We start from the raw sequence: 19,215 nt of genomic DNA on the forward strand, positions 1-19,215 counted from the left end.
AAATTCCATTTGACCCAGCAATCCCATTACAGGGTATACATCCAAAGGACTATAAATCATTCTACTATAAGGACACATGCACACGAATGTTCATTGCAGCACTGTTTACAATAGCAAAGACCTGGAATCAACCCAAATGCCCATTGATGATAGACTGGATTGGGAAAATGTGGCACATATACACCATGGAATATGCAGCAATCAGAAATGATGAGTGCGTGTCGTTTGTAGGGACATGGATGAATCTGGAGAACATCATTCTCAGCAAACTGACACAAGAACAGAAAATGAAACACCGCATATTCTCACTCATAGGCGGGTGATGAAAAATGAGAACACATGGACACAGAGAGGGGAGTACTAAACACTGGGGTCTATTGGGGGGAAAAGGGGAGGGTCAGTGGGAGGGGGAGATGGGGAGGGATAGCCTGGGGAGAAATGCGAAATGTGGGTGAAGGGGAGAAAGCAAACAAAACACACTGCCATGTGTGTACCTATGCAACTGTATTGCATGCTCTGCACATGTACCCCAAAACCTAAAATGCAATAAAAAAAAATGGTAAGTATTTTAGATAATGGATATGTTGATTAGTCTGATTTAATCATTCCACAATGTATACATATTCTAACACATCATGTAGTACAACATAGGGGAGCATCACACTCTGATGTCTGTGCGGGGGATATAGGGGAGGGTGGGGTGGGTAGGGAGTTGGGGAGGGATAACATGGGGAGAAATGCCAGATATAGGTGATGCGGAGGAAGGCAGCAAACCTCATTGTCATGTATGTACCTATGCAACAATATTTCATGTTCTTCACATGTACCCCCAAACCTAAAACACAATAAAATATATATTTTAAACAAAGAAAAACATCTTAAATATAAAATAAACTTTTTAAAATCAGAAAAAATATATACGTATAATTTTGTCAATTTAAAAAATAAGTAAAAATTTAAAAATAATATATATCAATTTACTCTTTCAAAAGTAGCTCATGAGAGTTCCTGTTTTCCTCATCTCCACTAATAGTTGGTATTATCAGGCTGTATTTTTCCCCCTATTTGATGGGTGTAAAATTTTCTCACGTCATTTTAGCATGGTTCCTACAAAGGTTCAACAGCCATACAATTTATTCTTCCACATGGGCTAGTCCGTAACCTGCCCATTTTTCTCTCTCTTTCTTATTGATTTGTAGGCAATTTGGATAAAGATAGTTGTGAATTAACACCGATTTTTCTAATTTCTGGTTTTCTTTTTTTGTTTTTTTATTGTATCTTTCAAACGTTTTTATCCTGTCTTTTTATGCTGTCTTCTCAGTGTTTTTCTTTCGCGGGTGCACTCTTTATGTCTTGTTTGAGGGTTTTTTCCTTATCTTAATATGCAAATATATTCTCTCTTGTGATCTTCTAAACGTATGATAACATTGCTTTACTTATTAACTCTGTCATCACTCTCAATTTTATTTTTGTTTCTTGTATGAGAAAGCGATATGATACTTTTTAAAATGGATAGTCTATTGTCGTGACACCATTTATTGTACTGTTGATTGCATTCCCTCTGACTCGTCTTGCAGTCTCAGCAATTTACTGAATTTCTACGGGTCTGTTTCTGGGATCTCTCTTCTGTTTCACTGGTCATTTATTACCTTTGCATCAATGCCCCATTTTATTAATTTCTATAACTTCATAAGGAATCTTGATACCTTATAGGGAAATTTCTCTCCCTCCCATTCGTCTTTTCAAAACGTACTGATCTTTTACATTTGTCGATCAATTTTAGAGTGCGTCAAGGTCCATCCTATTGGGATGGCCACTGGATTCACAGAACTTATGTAAATTTGAGATTCATGAACATGGCTATCACTATAGCTACAGAGGGCACTGTTAATGTCCTTTAACAAACTTTCATGATTTTCTCCATGAAATTTGTACACATATTTTCTTATAATTATTCTAGATACCTTGTAATTTTTTCGCTATTATAAATAATATAGCTTTAATTGAATTTTCCAATTAGTTTTCAAAGTTTTATGTGAAAACCTTCATTTTTATTATAAAATATTGACTAAGTAATTTAATAAATCTATAAATGTGCCTGTATGTATGTGAATGATAAAACAGTGACCCATTGTATACATAGTACTCTACTTAAGAATAAAGTATTGCTATTCATTTTTAAAGTCCTTCTTTAAAATTGTTGTTCTCCTCAATCCCACCCTCTTCCTCTGCTCCTCAGGTGGATTCTGTCCTGAAATTTGTTTTAATCACTCTCTTGAACTTCTTTAAAGTTTTAACACATATGTTTTTAGCCCCAAAATACATATTTTATGCTTTGCCTGTATTTGTTCTCTACATTCTGTATATCTTCTGCTGCTGCTTGTATTGCCCTCACTTTATATACCTGAGATTCAGCCATATCATTGCATGTCATTATAATGTATTATCATTATTGTTGTATGACTCTGCACCAATTTATATAGCTTCTCTATCATTGATGGGCATTGTGGTTGTTTCCAGCCATTTGCTATTATAAACATCCTTCCATGAGCATCCTTAGACATATTTGCTTGTCCATAGGTAAAAGTATTCGTCTAGGGTGCATTTTAGGATTAAAACTTGCTGGGGTATAGGATATGCACATTTTAAAATTTTCTAAGTAACAAGAAATTGTTTTCTCATGTAGCCGTATGACTAGCAGTGTATCAGTGTCCTGGTTGCCTTATGTCCTCATCGATACCTGATATTATCAGATTTTAGATTTTTAAGCATGTTCATAGCTGTAAGAGGATATTTAGTTGAAACTTCACATTTAAATCTAAAACTGAGGACACACTCTCCTAATCCACTCATTCTCCAATGTAGCATAAGAACTAAAGTTAACAAAAGGGAAAACCTGTGTGAAAATATTTTGTAAATTGCGAAGTTCTCCGTGTACTTAAGAAGTTGCCATCAACAGAAAATAAAGAGAACCTTGAGGCATCAGTGGACAGTGTTAGAGCATAAGTTCAGATACGTCCCCTGCAGAGTAGAATACGTACAACTGCCCAGATCAGAGGAAGGATGCCCAATACTCAGAAAGTGACAAAACCATGAACACCTGTTCTGACTTAGGAATGCCTTGAGCTGGCCCGAGGCCGCAGAAGTGGCATCGGAATCAAGTGAATTAAGAAGCAGTGACTCTGGAGCAAGTTTCCCTGTCTTTCTGTGGCAACCAGAAAGTTATCGAAAAAATAAGTAGACTTGCATTTCAGGAATTTGGTTGCAAACATTTTAGAAATGCATATCCAGTGCGCAAATAATGCCTGGGATGCCTTCACCACGAAGAAACATAATCTAAGTGATGACTGCCGACGCGACCGTTTTCCACATAATTGTACTAAATTTTTCTTTTTTCTTCTCTAACCCTTAATGGATGTCAGGAGAGTCCTTTCCTCTATCCTGTGTGTTCTTGATCTGACAATCTACAGAACTGAACATTCTGCAAATGCAGAAGGGGATTTTGCATTTTTAGCACTTTTGCAAATCAACTAGGCTTAAATAAGGAGAATTTTTGCCTAATAATTCTCAGTTGGTTTAAATTGCCCCTGGTTGTGAAGCTGCAATGCTGATTTCAGCAGTGAAAGGGCATGAGCTGCCTTCCATTTTAATGTCTCACCTTGACCACTGTGCTGAGGATAAGCTGTGTCGGGACAAGGATGGAAGCAGAGAGACCATCTAGGAAGCCACTGCACTAATCTGGGGAAACATATTTGAGTGACTTTAGATCAGGTGCGCAGCTGGGGAAATGCTAAGAATTGGTCACATTCTGGGTTATTTAGACATCAGAGAAGTACAGGATTTCTGATGCCTTGGAAGGAGGCTCTGGGAGAAATAAAGGAGCCAAATTGAACACCATGCTTTTTGATACAAGCACAAAGATGCTCTCTAAAGCCATGATGCATGAGATCCCAGAGAGCAAGAGCAGGCAGAGGAAGGGAAGGGAGCGAGGGCTGAGCCTGGACCACCCCAGTGCTGAGAGGTCGTGGAACGAGAGGACCTGGTAGCAGGGGTGGAAAAGAAGTGGGGCGGGAAGAATCGGAGAGGTGCGGGCCTGGATGCCAAGTGAGCAAAGTACGTCGAAGAATAAGAGGAAGCGATCAGCTAGGGCAGGCTTGATGATGAGTATGATGAACATACAAGGTTGAAATAAATACAAGAGAAAAAGGTAGTCCAGAAAAGAGGATTGCTCCTTCTATCAGGGATTCTGCAAAAGTTTCAGGGTACAAGTTACACTTGAGCATTTAAAAGACTGCAGGGCTTCTGAGGGTGTGGGAGGTGAGAAGGCAGCCCGGCTTGTGCTTAGACATGGAGGTATGCTACATTCAGAAAAGGCATTTTTGGAAACGTCTAGAGAAGTGGGCATGTGTATAGGTGTAGGGGGAAAATAGCAGTGGGTGAGATCAGGGAAGACCAAGGCCAGATGAGGTGAGTTTTACAGGAGCTGCTGGTGGACATGGAGCAGAGGAATATTGGAGGCAGATTTGCACCATAGGAAGATTGCTCTGGCTTGTGGGTGGAGGGTGGATTAGAGGGAGGGAGGAAGCCATCAGGGCAGACAGTAGGGAGCTGTTGCTGTTGTCCAGGTGGGAGGCTGGAATAGGGGTTAATGTTCAACTGTGCTCTTATCTTGGAAAAGGGAGCGCATGGCCTTTTGTACTGCAGGTACCCTCATCCAAAGGAAGCCTTGGACCCTTTAGCAACCACCATGTTGACTTTTGATGGTAATCAGAGCTGATTAGAACTCTTATTTCCATCAGACCTTGTAAGTGCTTGAAATGTGTCCATTCATGTTATCTCCCAAATAAGGCTATGAAATTTGTATTGCTGCCATCCCCATTTCTCAGAGGAGAAAAACCAAAGCACAAAGGCGCTAAGTAAGTCGTGCACCCACACACACCTAAGAAGCGGCAGAGCTGGACGAGACCTCTGCACTGACCACTTCCGTGGCTCTGCTTTGTTTCATGAGGTGAGGCAAATCAGCTGAGGGAGGAGAACACAGGCCCTAATGACTAACAAGCCCATGCAAAGCAGGTCCCCCTTCTGATCTGGAAGCCTCAGGGGAGAAGGACCAGTGATTGGCAGACCCTCACTTGGGACAAGAACAAATGGTAGGGTAAGACCCACCAGATGATTGAGTCCCGAGCACTGACACAACCCTGTGCTTGTTCTGAGATGCTTCTGAACTAGGGTTGAGTCAGAAAAAAACACATGGAGAAGTCAGGAGATCCAGAGGAAATAGGGATAACCAGCTGGCTGTGGAGAAAGCGGGAGAAGGAGTCCAGGGTGGTGGCAATGGGCTGGGACACGGAAGGAAGAGCAGTATCTTTGTTTCGTTTCTGTTGTAACCCAAATCAAGGAGGCCCCTTCGGGAAGTGACCGCCTCCAAACACACCCAAAATTTCTGCCTAGAAAGGGATTCTTCTTTACATGATCCTGGCCATGCAACCAGTGATGGGGTGGGATGTGTTGCCAGGCAGGCTTTATGGCAAGCGAAGCCATTTACCCTTGGAGCCCTCTACATTTTCAGCTCCACTTCTCCACCTCCCCAGCCACACAGCGGCATCCAAACCATGCCATTCACCTCCCCCAGAAGCCTCCAGGCCTGTGGCGATGCTATGGCTTCTGTCTCCACCCCTTTTCAGCTCAAAAAGCTCCCCATCCCCTTGCGAATCTTTGCCCAGATTGCAGATCCTCTAAGAAATCTTTCTACCCCGTCTTAGAATCACTTGCGCCTTCCTCTGCTCTCTTTTAGATTTTGCATGTTTCCCTTGGTAACCTAAAAAGAGAAATTCTTTACTTTTCATCTCAGTGTTTGTGGAGGTCACAGTAAGCACTTGGTAAATATTGAAGAAATGAACAAACAAATACATGTTGTTTGCAGGAATCTGGATGGAGCTGGAGGCCGTTATCTTTAGGAAACTAATACAGGAAGAGAAAATCAAATATTGGATGCTCTCATTTGTAAGTGGGAGCTAAATAATAAGAACACACGAACACTTAAAGGGGAGCAACAGACACAGGGGCCTACCGGAGGGTGGAGGGTGGGAGGAGGGAGAAGATCCAGAAAAATAACAATAGATACTGTGGTTAATACCCGGGCAGCGAAACAATCTGCACCACGAACCCCCATGCCATGAGTTTACCTATATAACAGGCCGGGTGCGGTGGCTCACACCCATCATCCCAGCACTTTGGGAGGCCAAGGCGGGTGGATTACATGCAGGCAGGAGTTTGAGAGTTGACCTATATAATAAACCTGCACAGGTACCCCTGAACTGGAAAGTTAAAAAATTTTTTTAAACCACAAATAAATGTCTGAAATGCTTTAATTAGTTCTTGTCTTCTTGTCTTCGCTGGTTTGCTTTTACTGCCTGGAACCAGCAGAGGCTTAGCAGGGCCATGACATGACTGTGGCACTTGTCTGTTTGTCTGGAATCCTTCACCACCGGGAGAAATCGCGTAAGCTTTGAACCCAAATGTGTCTCCTCCACGGTCAATCAGGGCTTATAGCCCCCATCCTGAAGCATCACTGTGAAGACTCAGTGTGCTAAGGAATGTGTGTGCTGGGTACCTTGCCGCCATATTCAGTATCTGCCAGGAAGTGGTAGACGGTGGTGGTGGTGTTGATTAAAAAAGGAGTCAGCCTGTTGCATCATTTTCCTTTGCGAAGGGGTTACTTCTTGAAAGAGTGATTGTTGTGGGTCTAATTGTGTCTCCCAAAAAGATATGCTGAATCTTAACCCTCTGTATCTGTTAATGTGACCTTATTTGGAAAGAAGGTCCTTGTAGATGTTATCAGATTAGGATGGGATGATACTGGATTAGAGTGGCTCCTCATTTAATAATTAGACTTTTTATAAGAGGAAAGAATTTTGAACACAGAGACACAGACACAGGGAGAACACCAGATATTGATAGGGGGCAGAAACTGAAAGGATGCATCTAAAAGCCGAGGCATAGTGAAGATTGCCGCCAACACCCAGAATCCAGGAAGAGATGAGGAAAATCCTCTCCTAAAATCATCGGAGGGAGTGTGTCCCCAGTGACGCCTTGACTCCAGAACTTCTGGCCTCTAGGACTATGCGACAATACACTTCTCTTCTTTCGAGCCATATAGTTTGTGGTCCCTTGCTACAGTAGCCCCAGAAACTAATAATTCTGTGGATTTGTGCTTCTAAATAGAAAATAAAAACTTATAAATCATTCTCATAAATCGTCTGAGAAGTTAGAGGCCTCTAGGATTAAGGGGGAAAAGCCTGGCCTTAATGTTGAGATGGGAGAAAAAGAAACCAAAAGCCCCCAACATAACGTGGAATTCAGCAAAATCAACATTTGAGATGTTTTTTCAACAATCCAGTTTCTTCACTGAGATTTTATTGTTGGGTTCATAAATTAATTTGACGAGCATGTTTCACCTGCAGAGAGCCAAGGTGGCCACGCTGGTAAGAGCATGGGCTTTGGAGTTCCACAGACTTTGGGTTCAATCCAGGCTTCCCCACTTAGCAGTCAGTGGCCTTGGGCAAGTTACTTAACCCACGTAAGCCTCAGCCTCCTTCCATGTCCTTCTCTGGGTTCGCTGTGTGGAGTCAATAGCTGATATTTGTGATAAGTGCAACAGAGCACTACCTGTGGGTATGATGCAATCCGCTCCCAACGTATATCCCCAAAGGAACAATCTGTCCTCAACAGAAGCCAGAGCATCCCCAACACTTAAAGAGTAGACATTCATACATATGGATGAAGCAGAACCAGAGACACCTGAGCTTAACTGAAAGAAGGAGAAAGACACATCATGCTTAGAGCAGTTTTCAAGAGAAGTGTAAAAAAAAAAAACAAAACACCACACCCCTGACATCATCCTTGGACACATGCAGCAGGACACGTGTGTTTCTCATTATGAAGATAATCTTTATTTGATTTTCATCACCTTTCAATGAAAGAGTGGATCCTGTCAGCACTACGCAAAAAAACTTGCAAATGTATCTTAAGAGCATTAATTTCTTTTTAAATGAAAGTGAAGAAAGTTTGTGTTAAGAGAAGGTCTAATAGAAACTTGGTTAAATGTAAGCAGGTTTCTATCAAGAAAAACAGTACCCTTACTCCATTACACCAGTAATAAAAACATACTATTTTGCATGTTCTCAAGATAGATGTTCATAAAAGAGAAGCCGGTTAGTCCTTTTCTTCTTTCTAGTGACCAAATCAACATGCTGTGTATTTAACCATCCTGGCAAGACATGAGTAAAGGGAATGAGAAGCATGTTGCTAACTCTGTGCTCAGAGGAGTTAAGGTAGAGAGACACACAACATTTTCAGATGCAACTAACACAAGACCAGTGGAGGTTGTGGCTTTGGCTCATGGAGTCTGGGTAGCTGACCTAACTTCAGTCCTCTTGGGTTGTTTGTCTGGTCTAGGCTGCCTTAGCGCTGAGTCTCTGAGATTGGGTAATCCAAGGCGCCGCAGTCATCTGACAGGAATACCAAATCCTAAAAAAGATGTGCAATGAGAGGAAAGTTACTGAAGATGGTCATGGAGTCCATATACAACGATAGGGCTCTTGGTTATCCTCGAAGTTCATTCAGTTGTTCCCCTATGTGTGAAAACTTCCCATCTCTTACTCTCCCAAAAAAAGAACTAATCACTTCTTACTTTACATTCCAATGTAATTTCATGGTTTTTAAAATCATTATCACTTATGGAATTGATGCATCCATTGGTTGACCAGATGGATAGATGGTGATGGAGGGAATGAATGGGTGAAGGAGGGAATGGGCGAAGGAGGGAATAAATGGGTGAAGGAGGGAATGGGCAAAGGAGGGAATGAATGGGTGAAGGAGGGAATGAATGGGTGAAGGAGGGAATGAATGGGTGAAGGAGGGAATGGGCGAAGGAGGGAATGAATGGGTGAAGGAGGGAATGGGTGAAGGAGGGAATGGGTGAAGGAGGGAATGAATGGGCGAAGGAGGGAAGGAATGGGTGATGGAGGGAATGGGTGAAGGAGGGAATGAATGGGTGATGGAGGGAATGGGTGAAGGAGGGAATGAATGGGCGAAGGAGGGAATGAATGGGTGAAGGAGGGAATGAATGAATGAACCTTAGTTGCTGAGCAGCACCCTGGGCCAGGCATAGGAATAACCATGAAGAGCAGGCCAGCGCTCACTTCATTCAATACCAATACTCATCACACTGGATGGTAATTGTATCAGCTTCCTATCTTCCCCCACAAACCAAGGGGAGCATGAAGGAGGAGGAAACTGGGTGTGGGCATGGGGGGAATGCATAACGCAGTTTTCATATAGGAACAAAGAAATTATAACTTAAGAGCTAATTACCACAGCTTTCAGAGGCGCTTACTCTGGGCCAGGCATGGTGCTAGGAATTCCGTATTTGGTCACCCTACCTAGGCTTCTTAGGATCAAGGGAGTCGCTGCAATGCCCACACAAGGTAAGGGTGTAATTATTATTATCCATCCCGCGGTCTCATGAGGTGGGACTATGATGTCTTTGGTTCAGGACTGAGGAAACTGTGCCTCAGAGGAGTGAAGGGGCCACTGCTGTGATTTGAATATGGTCCCAAAAGTTTATGTGTTGGAAACTTAATCCCTCTGCCTTTGTACATGAATTAATGTAGGCTCTGACTTAATGAATGGATTAGTGAGGGCTATGCTCTTATGAATGAATTAATGTCATTACCTTGGGAGAGGGTTGCTTATTGTAGGAGTGGCTTTGTAAAATAGGAAACTCTTTCTGGCTCTTACCCTCTTGCTGTGTGATGACCTCTGCCATGGTATGATACACCAAGAAGGCCCTCACCAGATGCCAGCACCATGCTCCTAGACTTTCTTCCAGCCTCCTCCATAAGCTAAACAAACTTCTTCTTAAAAAATAAATTACCCAGCCTGTGCTATTATGTTATAGCAGCAGAAACAGGTTAAGACAGGCACTCTCCCTTGGGAAGCAGGGAGATACATAGACCCAAGCTCAGGGCTCTCTGATGCTGAAGTCTGTGCCCTGCAGTCACCTGCCTCTACTTCCCACCTTTTAACTATTGCTGATTTTCTGTCCCTTTCCCCTCTCTTACCAGAATTCTCTTATCAGAGCACACCTGAAGTCCCTCCTGCAGAGTCTCCTCTAACCTGCCCCATTTGGCTCCTGACAGAGTCTACCTATGTGGGTGGGGTGTAGACCCTGCATCAGTGTGCAGCTCATGGAGGAAAGAAGCCTTGTCCTGAACCCCATCACTGAACAAGGCGACCGTGGTTGAGGAAGGGCTTTGTGAACTGAAAGCATCTGTGAAACATCTCTGCTCCTCTTCCTTGTCCCCCTCTCCTCCCAACCCTCCTCTTTGAAAAGCTCAGAAAGTCTTCGGTGATAGCAAGTGGAAGATGGACTTTCAATGGCAACCACTTACTCTCCTGCAGTACGAGTTCATGATGGTGTACAGCTTCCGTGCTTTCTCCTTCAAGGAATCCACCAGGTCCACCTTCCGACACTGGGTTGCGGCCACAAAGTTCCGCAGCTTGTCCAGCACACAGTAATTCTGCGAGTGGGGCAAAGTGGAGGGGGCTTGAGGGAGAAGTCAGTAGCCAGAGGGACAGAGACTGAGCTGCATAAGATCTCTCCCTGACTCTGTGCCACACAGCCAGCAGCAGAGGTCCAAACCCGAGTCCCTCAGCCCCAGACCTCCCTCCCCCAGGGAGAGCCCTCTTACATGTATGTCCAGATACAGCCTGGGCAGGTATCTCACACACGGCTCCTGTGGAAAGGGATACAGGCTGCTGGGATGCCCACAGGGCACACCTTGTCACTAAAGGCTCCCTGTCCGCTCTCTCCACAGCCAGATCGACCCAGATCCCGGGGGCCTCCCTGATGCTACGGCATGCACAGTACTTTCTTGTGCCATATGTCACATCCTCCAGGAATGGGTGACTGTGCCTCCAGAGTTAGACTTTTAGGATGCAACCTTTATATCATTTGCCATGAATTAGGGAGCTGTTTTATACACACACCCGTACAGAAATATACATACATGTACATACCTAAAAGTGGTCCTATAACTGTAATACAGAAATAGCAATATATAATATAGCAATGTAAGTATATATATACAATGTGTATGTACATCTATAAAACAGTTCTATAACTAGTTATCTAACAGCTGCATAACTGCATGTAATTATAGATAGTATATATAATTATATAAGTAAAATATATAATTATATGCATTAGTTATATAGATGTTCTATACCTAGTTATATAGGTTACTTATTTATATATAGCTATATAACTAGTTAGATATATCATGTATATTATATATAACTAGTTACCTATATATGTTATAGGTGTTTTATGTATATATAAGTGTTCTACATATGGTTGAATATAGTGTATAACATAGTAATACACAAGTACATATATATGCATACTCTTACATTTCTATATTGGGCTTCCGTTTTTGTACAGGGGTGGAGGCCAAAAGCCCTCATCCTCTGCCCTCTCAGTCTTCCCCGTGTGGCCACAGGCCAGTGCCCCCCTTTAGTTCTCAGTTGTGAAATTAGAAGGTTAGAAGGCATAATCTTTCCCCTTTCTTCCTGCTCTGCAGTTCAGAGCCTATGAATTTTTTAAACCTTTTAAAATCAGATTACTTTAAAAGATAATCACTGTCTATATTTGATAAGAAACTTGTGGGTAAATTGTGGTGAAACTGTACAATAAAGTGTTAAAAATTACCTGATTTGATGGTGTCATTAAAAAGTCGCAAAACTGCTTGTGCTGTTTGATTCAAATTTTGTTTACACACACACATATTTGAGTATTTATGTGTAGACAGAAATCTGAAATACCATCCTTCGGAATGCTATAGCAGCAGCTACCTCTAGGTGGTAAATTATGAGCAAGATTTATTTTCTTCTTTGTACTTTGTACATTTTCCGACTGTTCTACAAAGTAAGATACCTTTATAATTAGGAAAAAATACATGTAATTTAACTTTTAAAAAGAAAATACCAAGAAGGCGTTAGGATATTGTAAACCCCAACATCTGAGAAACATGTTTTGTTTGAAACATTTGCAAGTGATTAAAAGACACTTTAAAACTTTATCAAAGCTTTTAATGGAGTTTAATGCATTTTGTGATGGAGAAGCAGGCAGAGGCCTGGATTCTAGTCCCCAGGAGCCCTCCTGGGACTTCCACGCTGTGACACCCTAGGTCTTTCTCATAAGGTCGTGCTTTCAGCAGCTGGCACCTGTTGAGCACTTGTTCCTGTAGGCTCGGCTCTGTGAGCTGGACCTCTGTTCACAGCTGCCTTTGCCAAAGTTGCTCTAAAGGGAGTGGTGCTGCTGTCATTCCATTTTACAGACAAGAAAACTGAGAGCCAGAGGCTGACAATCTGCCGGAATCCCTTAGCAGATGAGGGGTGGAGGCCAGGTCTGTGAGCCACCTTTTAGGACACACTGCTCACCAGGCTAAGAAAAGGAATACACAAGCTTCATTCCTCCATCCTCCTAACTCTGAGGAATCCATGGGGAGCTGCTTTTCTCCCCCTGCTCCTCCTTCTTTTTTCATTTTACAACAGATCTTCTATTTGCTAGTAACAAAATTTATGATGTTTTTGAATGCGTTTCCTTGTTTTGTTTCTTTATATTATTATACTTCAGGTTCCGGGATAGTATGCAGATCGTGCAGGTTTGTTACATAGGTAAGCACGTGCCATGGTCGTTTGCTGCACCCATCAACCCGTCAGTCATCTCCATTAGGTATCTTTTTTTTCCACGAAAGCAAACCGCTAGTATTGTATTTAGTAGGAGGTGAATAAAACACAAATACCCTTGAGATTTACATTCACTTAAAGAAACGTATTCTCTCTCTCTCTCTCTCTCTCTCTGTCCTGGGCGGGCGGGGAACTCACCGAGGAGACCTGCAGGATCTGGAAGTCCTGGGTGATCTCCCGGCTCAGGGCCCGCAGGCGTGAGTAGCAGGTCGAGGGAGCAGGTCGAGCGGCGGGAATCCCCGCTAGGAGCAGCAGCAGCAGCAGAGGCAGCGGCCCAGGTGTCCTCATGGTGCCAGGTGCTGGTGGAGCCTCGCCGCCCGCCCCTTTATGCAGGCTGGGGGGTGGCCCAGGGCGGCTCCACGCCTCCACTTCCTGTGGGGGCAGCGCAGGCTGCCGTCCAGCCAGGATGGGAGAAGCAGCCAGCACAGGAATCCTTCCAGACGCGAAAGCGCCAGGTTAAGAGGAGGGGCTGCCTGGGGTGCGGGGTGACAGAGGGTGGCTCTGCCTCCCCCACACTTTCAGCAACAAGTTTCTCTCTCTACAGGAAATTTTCCTGAAATGGCAGGAGCAGCAGATGGAAGGGGGTGGGGGACAAGAAGAGAAGGAGGCGGGAGGAGGTGAGGGTCGGAGGAGAGGAGTGGGCAAACCACTCCTGGGTTTGGATGACACCGTTTGTCAAAATGGACATAGTGCCAGAGGGAAAGGGACTAGAAGGGGATGACTGGGCATCATCCCATCCAGGCCTGGGTTTGGATGACACCGTTTGTCAAAATGGACATAGTGCCAGAGGGAAAGGGACTAGAAGGGGATGACTGGGCATCATTCCCTCCAGGCAGCCTGCCGTGGGGCAGGGGTGCAGGGCTGAAGGGCTGAGGACAGGACACCAATGTCATCGCCCATCAATCACTAGCCAGGAAGTGAGCCTCGGGCCAGAGCTCCCCCAGCCTCTGAGAAGCTGTGTGTGTCCTCAGTCTGGAGGACTGGCTCACTCAGTGGCTGTATGTGTGCGGAGTGTGAGTATGCGCACGCTCTTCTACCTCCAGCTCTCAGCCCAGGTCCCCAGGAAGGGTTAGTTCTCAAGAAGTGCGTCTCCCTCCATCGGGGCTGCCCTCCCAAGACAGTGGCAGGTAAAGGTTTAGGCTCTCCAATTGGCGCCCTGGGGGCAAAGCAGGGTCACTCGCTTCTGGCTTTGACTCTGGGCAAATTCCTTCAGTGTTTCCTCCATCTCCTTGTCTGTGAGATGAGAAGGATAAGAGTGGCTCCCTCAAAAGGCCTTAGCGAGGAATCCAGGGACACAGCACCACTGAGCAAACCTCCCGCCAGGCTCATTGTGTGTTTCCAAGTGATCGGAGCTGACAGCTCCGTCTCCGTTAAATCCAGCAATTGTCTCTGTGACGTAGGTGCCACGGAAGAGTCCCATTTTCCAGGTGGGAAAACTGAGGCTCAGAGAGTTCCAGCAACTTGCTGGAGGTCACAAGGCTGGAGGCACGTGGAAGCAACAGGAACTGTCAAAAGAGAGAAGGTTCTTCCTTAACACTGAGCATGACTTACACACCAGCAACCCCTAGACCAGCTACCATCGGGAATATCTCACAGCCAATGAAGTGAACGGCATTATTCCCATTTCCCAGGCGAGGAAACTGAGGGCCTCTGGGGATACGAAGCTGGGAAGAACAGTGGAGCCCTGGAGCTATGTCTGGACTTTTCCTTCTCCAAAGCTTCCTCCAACAAGGGAGGAAAGGGGAGTGTCCTGGGTGAGCTGCACATCCCCAGAACAAAACAACCAAGACGCAGCCCACAGGGGTGGGTGAACTAGAGCATGGCATCCTGCTCCTAGTTTATTGGGAGCAGGGCTGGACTGACGATCAACCATGGGGGTGAAGCCCGGCTCCAGCTTGTCCCCACTGTATTTGCCAGGAGAAATCCCTCCTGGAGCTGGCCTCCGTTCCCTGTCTGTAAACAGGATAGCATCTCCCTGAGCATAGGTTTCTTCCAGTCCCGATGTTTTATTTATCTAGTTTCTGGTGGTAAAAGCTCTGGGCAGGGACTGCAAGCCATGCCTTCCTGTTTTGTAGGTGAGAATGCGTTCTCTAAACACCTCTAGCAAGATGACACAGGGACCACCCTCTCAGCCAGGGCAGAACTGTGTGTGCTTGGAGGTGGCAAGTGGAGGCACAGATGTGTTCTCTTCCGGATAAAGAAGTCTCCGCACTCCCTCCCTGCAGACTAGCTGGCCCCAGCCGGGGACTCTAGGTCTGCTTTGAAATGTGCCAGGGCTTCTGGATGTGTTCATGGAATGGGCTTAATTCAGAGAATTTAAGGGAAGAAAAACAAGCCCACGGACCAAATAAGTCCTGCACCTTTAGATCAAGGAGCCTTTGCCGGGCTGGAAAACAGGAGCTGTCTGTGAGTCTGAAGTTGAGGTAAATGTGCTGTTGGGAGATTTGACCTTTTTCCACCCGCAACACCGCATGCAGTTATTCATGGGACTTCTTGGGCAAATCATCTGAGCTCAGAGCTCCAAGGAGGCATACGGGCCTTCCCATCGAGTATGAGAATGAATCAATGAGTGGCTGTAGCCCTCAGCTGTCACTGGTACCAACTGGGACATGGTGGATGCTGGGCCCCTGAGGAGTCACATTCAGTGGGGAGACAAGGAATGAGGCTGCTGTGCACTGTACGAGGCACAAGGGATTCACCACTTCTATCTCCGCCAAGTCAGGAGTGGGATGATCAGGAAGCATTCCAGAGAAGGTGCCTCGTGCTGATTCCCAGGGCAGATGGAGACAAAGAAAACAGCCTGTGCGGAGCCCAACATGCCCAAGTGTGCATGCTAAGCCTAATGTGTGCAAGTGTACACCCCAGGAATTCTCTCTGCTCTCTGCCCATCTCCGGGGTTCCCCTGCATCCTCAGCATGATAGGTTGACTTGCCCTCTGGCATCTGTCTCTTTTAACGACCGTGCCCTTCTCCAGAGAGAGGGATGGTCTTCATCATTGTTTGTCAGCACCCAGCACCCAGCACGCAGCCAGGTAGAGTGGATGATCCAGAAGGTGTGGCTACTCGTGTTACTCAGAGATTAAGGCACAAGCCCACTAAGAAACCTACGCAGGACAGCCTGAGTGGTTCCCCACCAGGGGATCCCGTGAGATGCTGCACTGGATACAGGCTGGTGGAGCCCCACATGTGTATTCTGTTCTCAAATGTCTCCTGTACCATGAATCACCTGAATCCTCCCACCAGCTCTTTCTCTGCTCCCTGCTAAGGCTCCTTCAGCAGTTGGCTGCTCTGATTGTTAAAAATCCATGCAGGAATTTTCCCACAAATCAGGTAAGCCTTTGTCTACCCTAAAAGGTCTCTCCTGGTTTTCTTAATGTTGTAGATGGGGCATGGACCCCATCATGCCAGGAGAGCTGAACAGTCAGAGCTAACAAGCAGGTGAACATCTGTCAGGTAGATATCGACATTGTCTTTGGATGGATTCTTCATTGGCCAGATGTGTGTCTATCTATTTATTGTGTGCCAGGCACTGAGATGGGTAAAAAGACAGTGAATGACAGAGATAGAGTTTCCGTCCTCTTGGAGATTGATGAGGGCAATTGGCACTCTGGGTAAGCGGTGTGACAACAGAAAGCCTATTGTTTCTGGAGCCCCTAATCCGTCACTGGCAGCTGCTCCATCTCAGGTGAGAGCTGAGAAGTGAGGAATGCAGTGGGGAAGTGGGGTGGCCGTGAAGGCACGTGTGTGTATATGTGTGTCTGTGTTTGTGTGTGTGTGTCTCTGTGAAAGAGAGTGTTGGAAATAGTTGCTTGGTGCCGCAAAGAAAAACCAGCACTTGGAGAGTGGGACGTCCGGCTTCCGAGCGGTAACCTTTGCTGCGCTAACGACGAAAAAGAATTAAATGTGGGTGATGTTGAGAAAGGCAAGAGGATTCTTATTCAGAAGTGTTCCCAGTGTCACACCGAGGGAAAGGGAGGCAAGCACAAGACTGGGCCTAATCTCCATGGTATCTTTGGGCGGAAGACAGGTCAGGCCTCTGGGTTCACTTACACTGAAGCCAATGAGAACAAAGGGATCGACATGGCTGTCGTCATGGTGAAGCTGAGCAAAGAGGCCAAGCAGAGGCTGCAGCAGCTCTTCGAGGGGGGTCAGTTTGCCATCGGCTGGGGTTTTATCCCTCTTGCAATTTACCTGGGGTTTAAGAGAGGTGCATATCCTGGAATGCCCGAACCAACTGTTCTGAGCCTGCTTTGGGGATAAAGGATTATTCGGTCTTCTGGATTTGGAAGCAATTAGCAGACGGCATGGAAGATGTGTCTGGCTCGGATAAGAGATGGGACATCGTTCGGTCTCCAGTTGGATGGCCCAAGGCTCGTCACAGATGAATCTGTAGCAGAGTGGAACTTGCTCTAACTTATGATAGAATGTGTCAGAATAAATGTTTTTAACAATGTTAAAAAAAAAAAAAAAAGCAAAGGCATCATCTGGGGAGAGGATACACTGATGAAGGATTTGGAGAATCCCAAGAAGTATATTCCTGGAACAAAAATGATCTTTGTCGGCATTAAGAAGAAGGGAGAGAAAGGGAAGACTTGATAGCTTATCTCAAAAAAGCTACTAATGAGTAATAATTGGCCACTGCCTTATTTATTACGAAACAAATGTCCCATGACTTTTTTATGTGTACCACACTTTAATAGATCTCATACACCAGAATTTACATCAGGAATGACTGGCAGAATATTTTGTTGGGCAGTCCTGATTTAAAACTAAGACTGGCTTGTGGTTAAATGAATATGTTCAGTTTTCGGATTTTAATAGTAATTCCAATTTAGTAAATTCTATCACTGTTCCCCACTTCTAAAGATATGATTAGACTTCATTAGTAATGTCAAACTTTCCTCAACGGTGGTGAGTGCCATCTTAAAACTTACTGGAGACTGGTTTTATATTTAGATTTATATAACTGGTTATGTGAGTATATTTAAACATGGGGAAAATTCCTTCACTGTCTCAGAACTAAGCAAGATTCACCTGCGTTTTGTGTTCATTTGCCTCTTAAAGGTGAGGGTTGAAGATAAATGGGTAACAATGGCTATTTTATAATTTTGGCCTTAACTCTGCCCATCTAATTAGAATTCCCTGTATTTAAATGGTTCCTTTTACTTACTGAAAGGCATTTTGTATGGTTTATGTGTAATATCAAAAATTATTTAACACTTCACACATTTTACAGATGATCTACACGGTCACATGCTTTTTAAATAGTAGCCAATTAAACTTCACTCTTGGGTTCTTTCCAATCTAGGTCAAACCAAGTTATAACTTAGGATTGTCTTTAAACAGCCATTCAGAAACAAACCTGTACGAGTGCTGTGTATTTGTGATTGGGAATGGCGCTTTTGCCAACTTAAATGATTGAAGTAGAGGAGATACGCACACACTTAAAGAAAAAAAAAAGAAAGAGAAGTCAGCATGAGACATAGGATATTTCAGCAATGCAATTTTTACTTCCTGGACTCCAGGAAGGGGACCCTCACTAGCCATCGTGCCGCAGGAGTACAGTGAACAAGGAAAAACACAAAACAATGAACAAGGGAAAAACGAGTAAGATTTATTCCTTATGCATTTGGGGTCACCCTTACTGCTGTGTTCGATCTCTGTTGGCGGGAGGCAGACCTCACAATCTAAACTAAAGTCTGATTGCCTAACAACTTAAAACCTTTCTAAACAGGTAAAAGCAGTGGAGAGCTGGGCTATGCCTGTGAGCACGTCCAGCACAGATATCTTGGTTAAAGTACAAGGACATAGAATGTACTACGTGCCTGTAAGCACGGCGTGTCTAACAGCTACCTAGGATAGGGCTTCACAAAGTTATTAGCACACTTATTCTTTAATGAAAAAGGAAACTTTAAAAAGGAACTTTTCTACTTCCCACAGAGAGTGAGACAGATTGCAAGATGCTGTGCTGCCGGCTCTGAAGATGGGAGAAGAGGCCCATAACCAAGGAATTCAGAAGGCCTCTAGAAGCAGAGAATGTAAGCAAAGATTTCTGCCCAGGGCCTCCAAAAAGGGCCCAGGGACACCCCTTCTGACCCCAGCACTGTAAGATCGTAAATTCATGGAGCTTGGAGCCCCTCGGTGTGTGGCGATTTGTTACCGCAGCCACAGGAAACAGGCACACCGTCTCTCTGGGGTTCAGCAGAGTAACAGAAATTGAGGAGGGAACCTAGAAATTATCCAGATCTACCTCCCTGCTGCTTACAAGTCCTTGTCCAGAGTCTGCTTGCATACCTCCCTGGATGGGGAGCTCTTTGCCTCTTACCACTGCCCTCCTGTCTCTGGGCAGCTCCAAATTCTTCCCAGGGTGGAGCTGAGATGTGATGACACCTGGTGCAGGCCT

At 44.8% G+C, this 19,215-nt stretch overlaps 2 protein-coding genes across 2 annotated transcripts; one reads left to right on the forward strand and one right to left on the reverse strand.

Moving 5' to 3' along the window:
- Positions 1 to 7,929: 7,929 nt before the first annotated feature.
- CYTL1 (cytokine like 1) lies at positions 7,930 to 13,114 on the reverse strand. Its single transcript, XM_002746003.6, has 4 exons — positions 12,952 to 13,114; positions 10,755 to 10,799; positions 10,455 to 10,583; positions 7,930 to 8,529 (listed from the first exon to the last, which is right to left on the reverse strand). Exons 1-4 carry the CDS (start codon positions 13,099 to 13,101, stop codon positions 8,464 to 8,466), a joined length of 390 nt encoding a protein of 129 aa, XP_002746049.1. The 5' UTR covers positions 13,102 to 13,114; the 3' UTR covers positions 7,930 to 8,463.
- A 3,763-nt stretch (positions 13,115 to 16,877) lies between these two features.
- LOC100412918 (mitochondrial import receptor subunit TOM7 homolog) lies at positions 16,878 to 17,072 on the forward strand. The gene has a single exon (XM_002746001.5). The coding sequence runs from the start codon at positions 16,893 to 16,895 to the stop codon at positions 17,070 to 17,072; it is 180 nt and encodes a 59-aa protein (XP_002746047.2). The 5' UTR covers positions 16,878 to 16,892.
- Positions 17,073 to 19,215: the final 2,143 nt, after the last annotated feature.

This window comes from Callithrix jacchus, chromosome 3 (genome assembly GCF_049354715.1).
Source record: "Callithrix jacchus isolate 240 chromosome 3, calJac240_pri, whole genome shotgun sequence".
In the NCBI taxonomy this organism is placed as follows: Eukaryota; Metazoa; Chordata; class Mammalia; order Primates; family Cebidae; genus Callithrix; species Callithrix jacchus.

Excerpts from the sequence above, each read along its gene's own strand:
- CYTL1 (XM_002746003.6), bottom strand. The coding sequence starts at position 13,101 with ATGAGGACACCTGGGCCGCTGCCTCTGCTGCTGCTGCTGCTCCTAGCG. Across the intron at positions 10,800-12,951 it reads AGATCCTGCAGGTCTCCTCG|GAGCCGTGTGTGAGATACCT; the intron begins GTGAGTTCCCCG and ends CCCTTTCCACAG. Across the intron at positions 10,584-10,754 it reads GGCTGTATCTGGACATACAT|AATTACTGTGTGCTGGACAA; the intron begins GTAAGAGGGCTC and ends CCCCACTCGCAG.
- LOC100412918 (XM_002746001.5), top strand. The coding sequence starts at position 16,893 with ATGGCTGTCGTCATGGTGAAGCTGAGCAAAGAGGCCAAGCAGAGGCTG.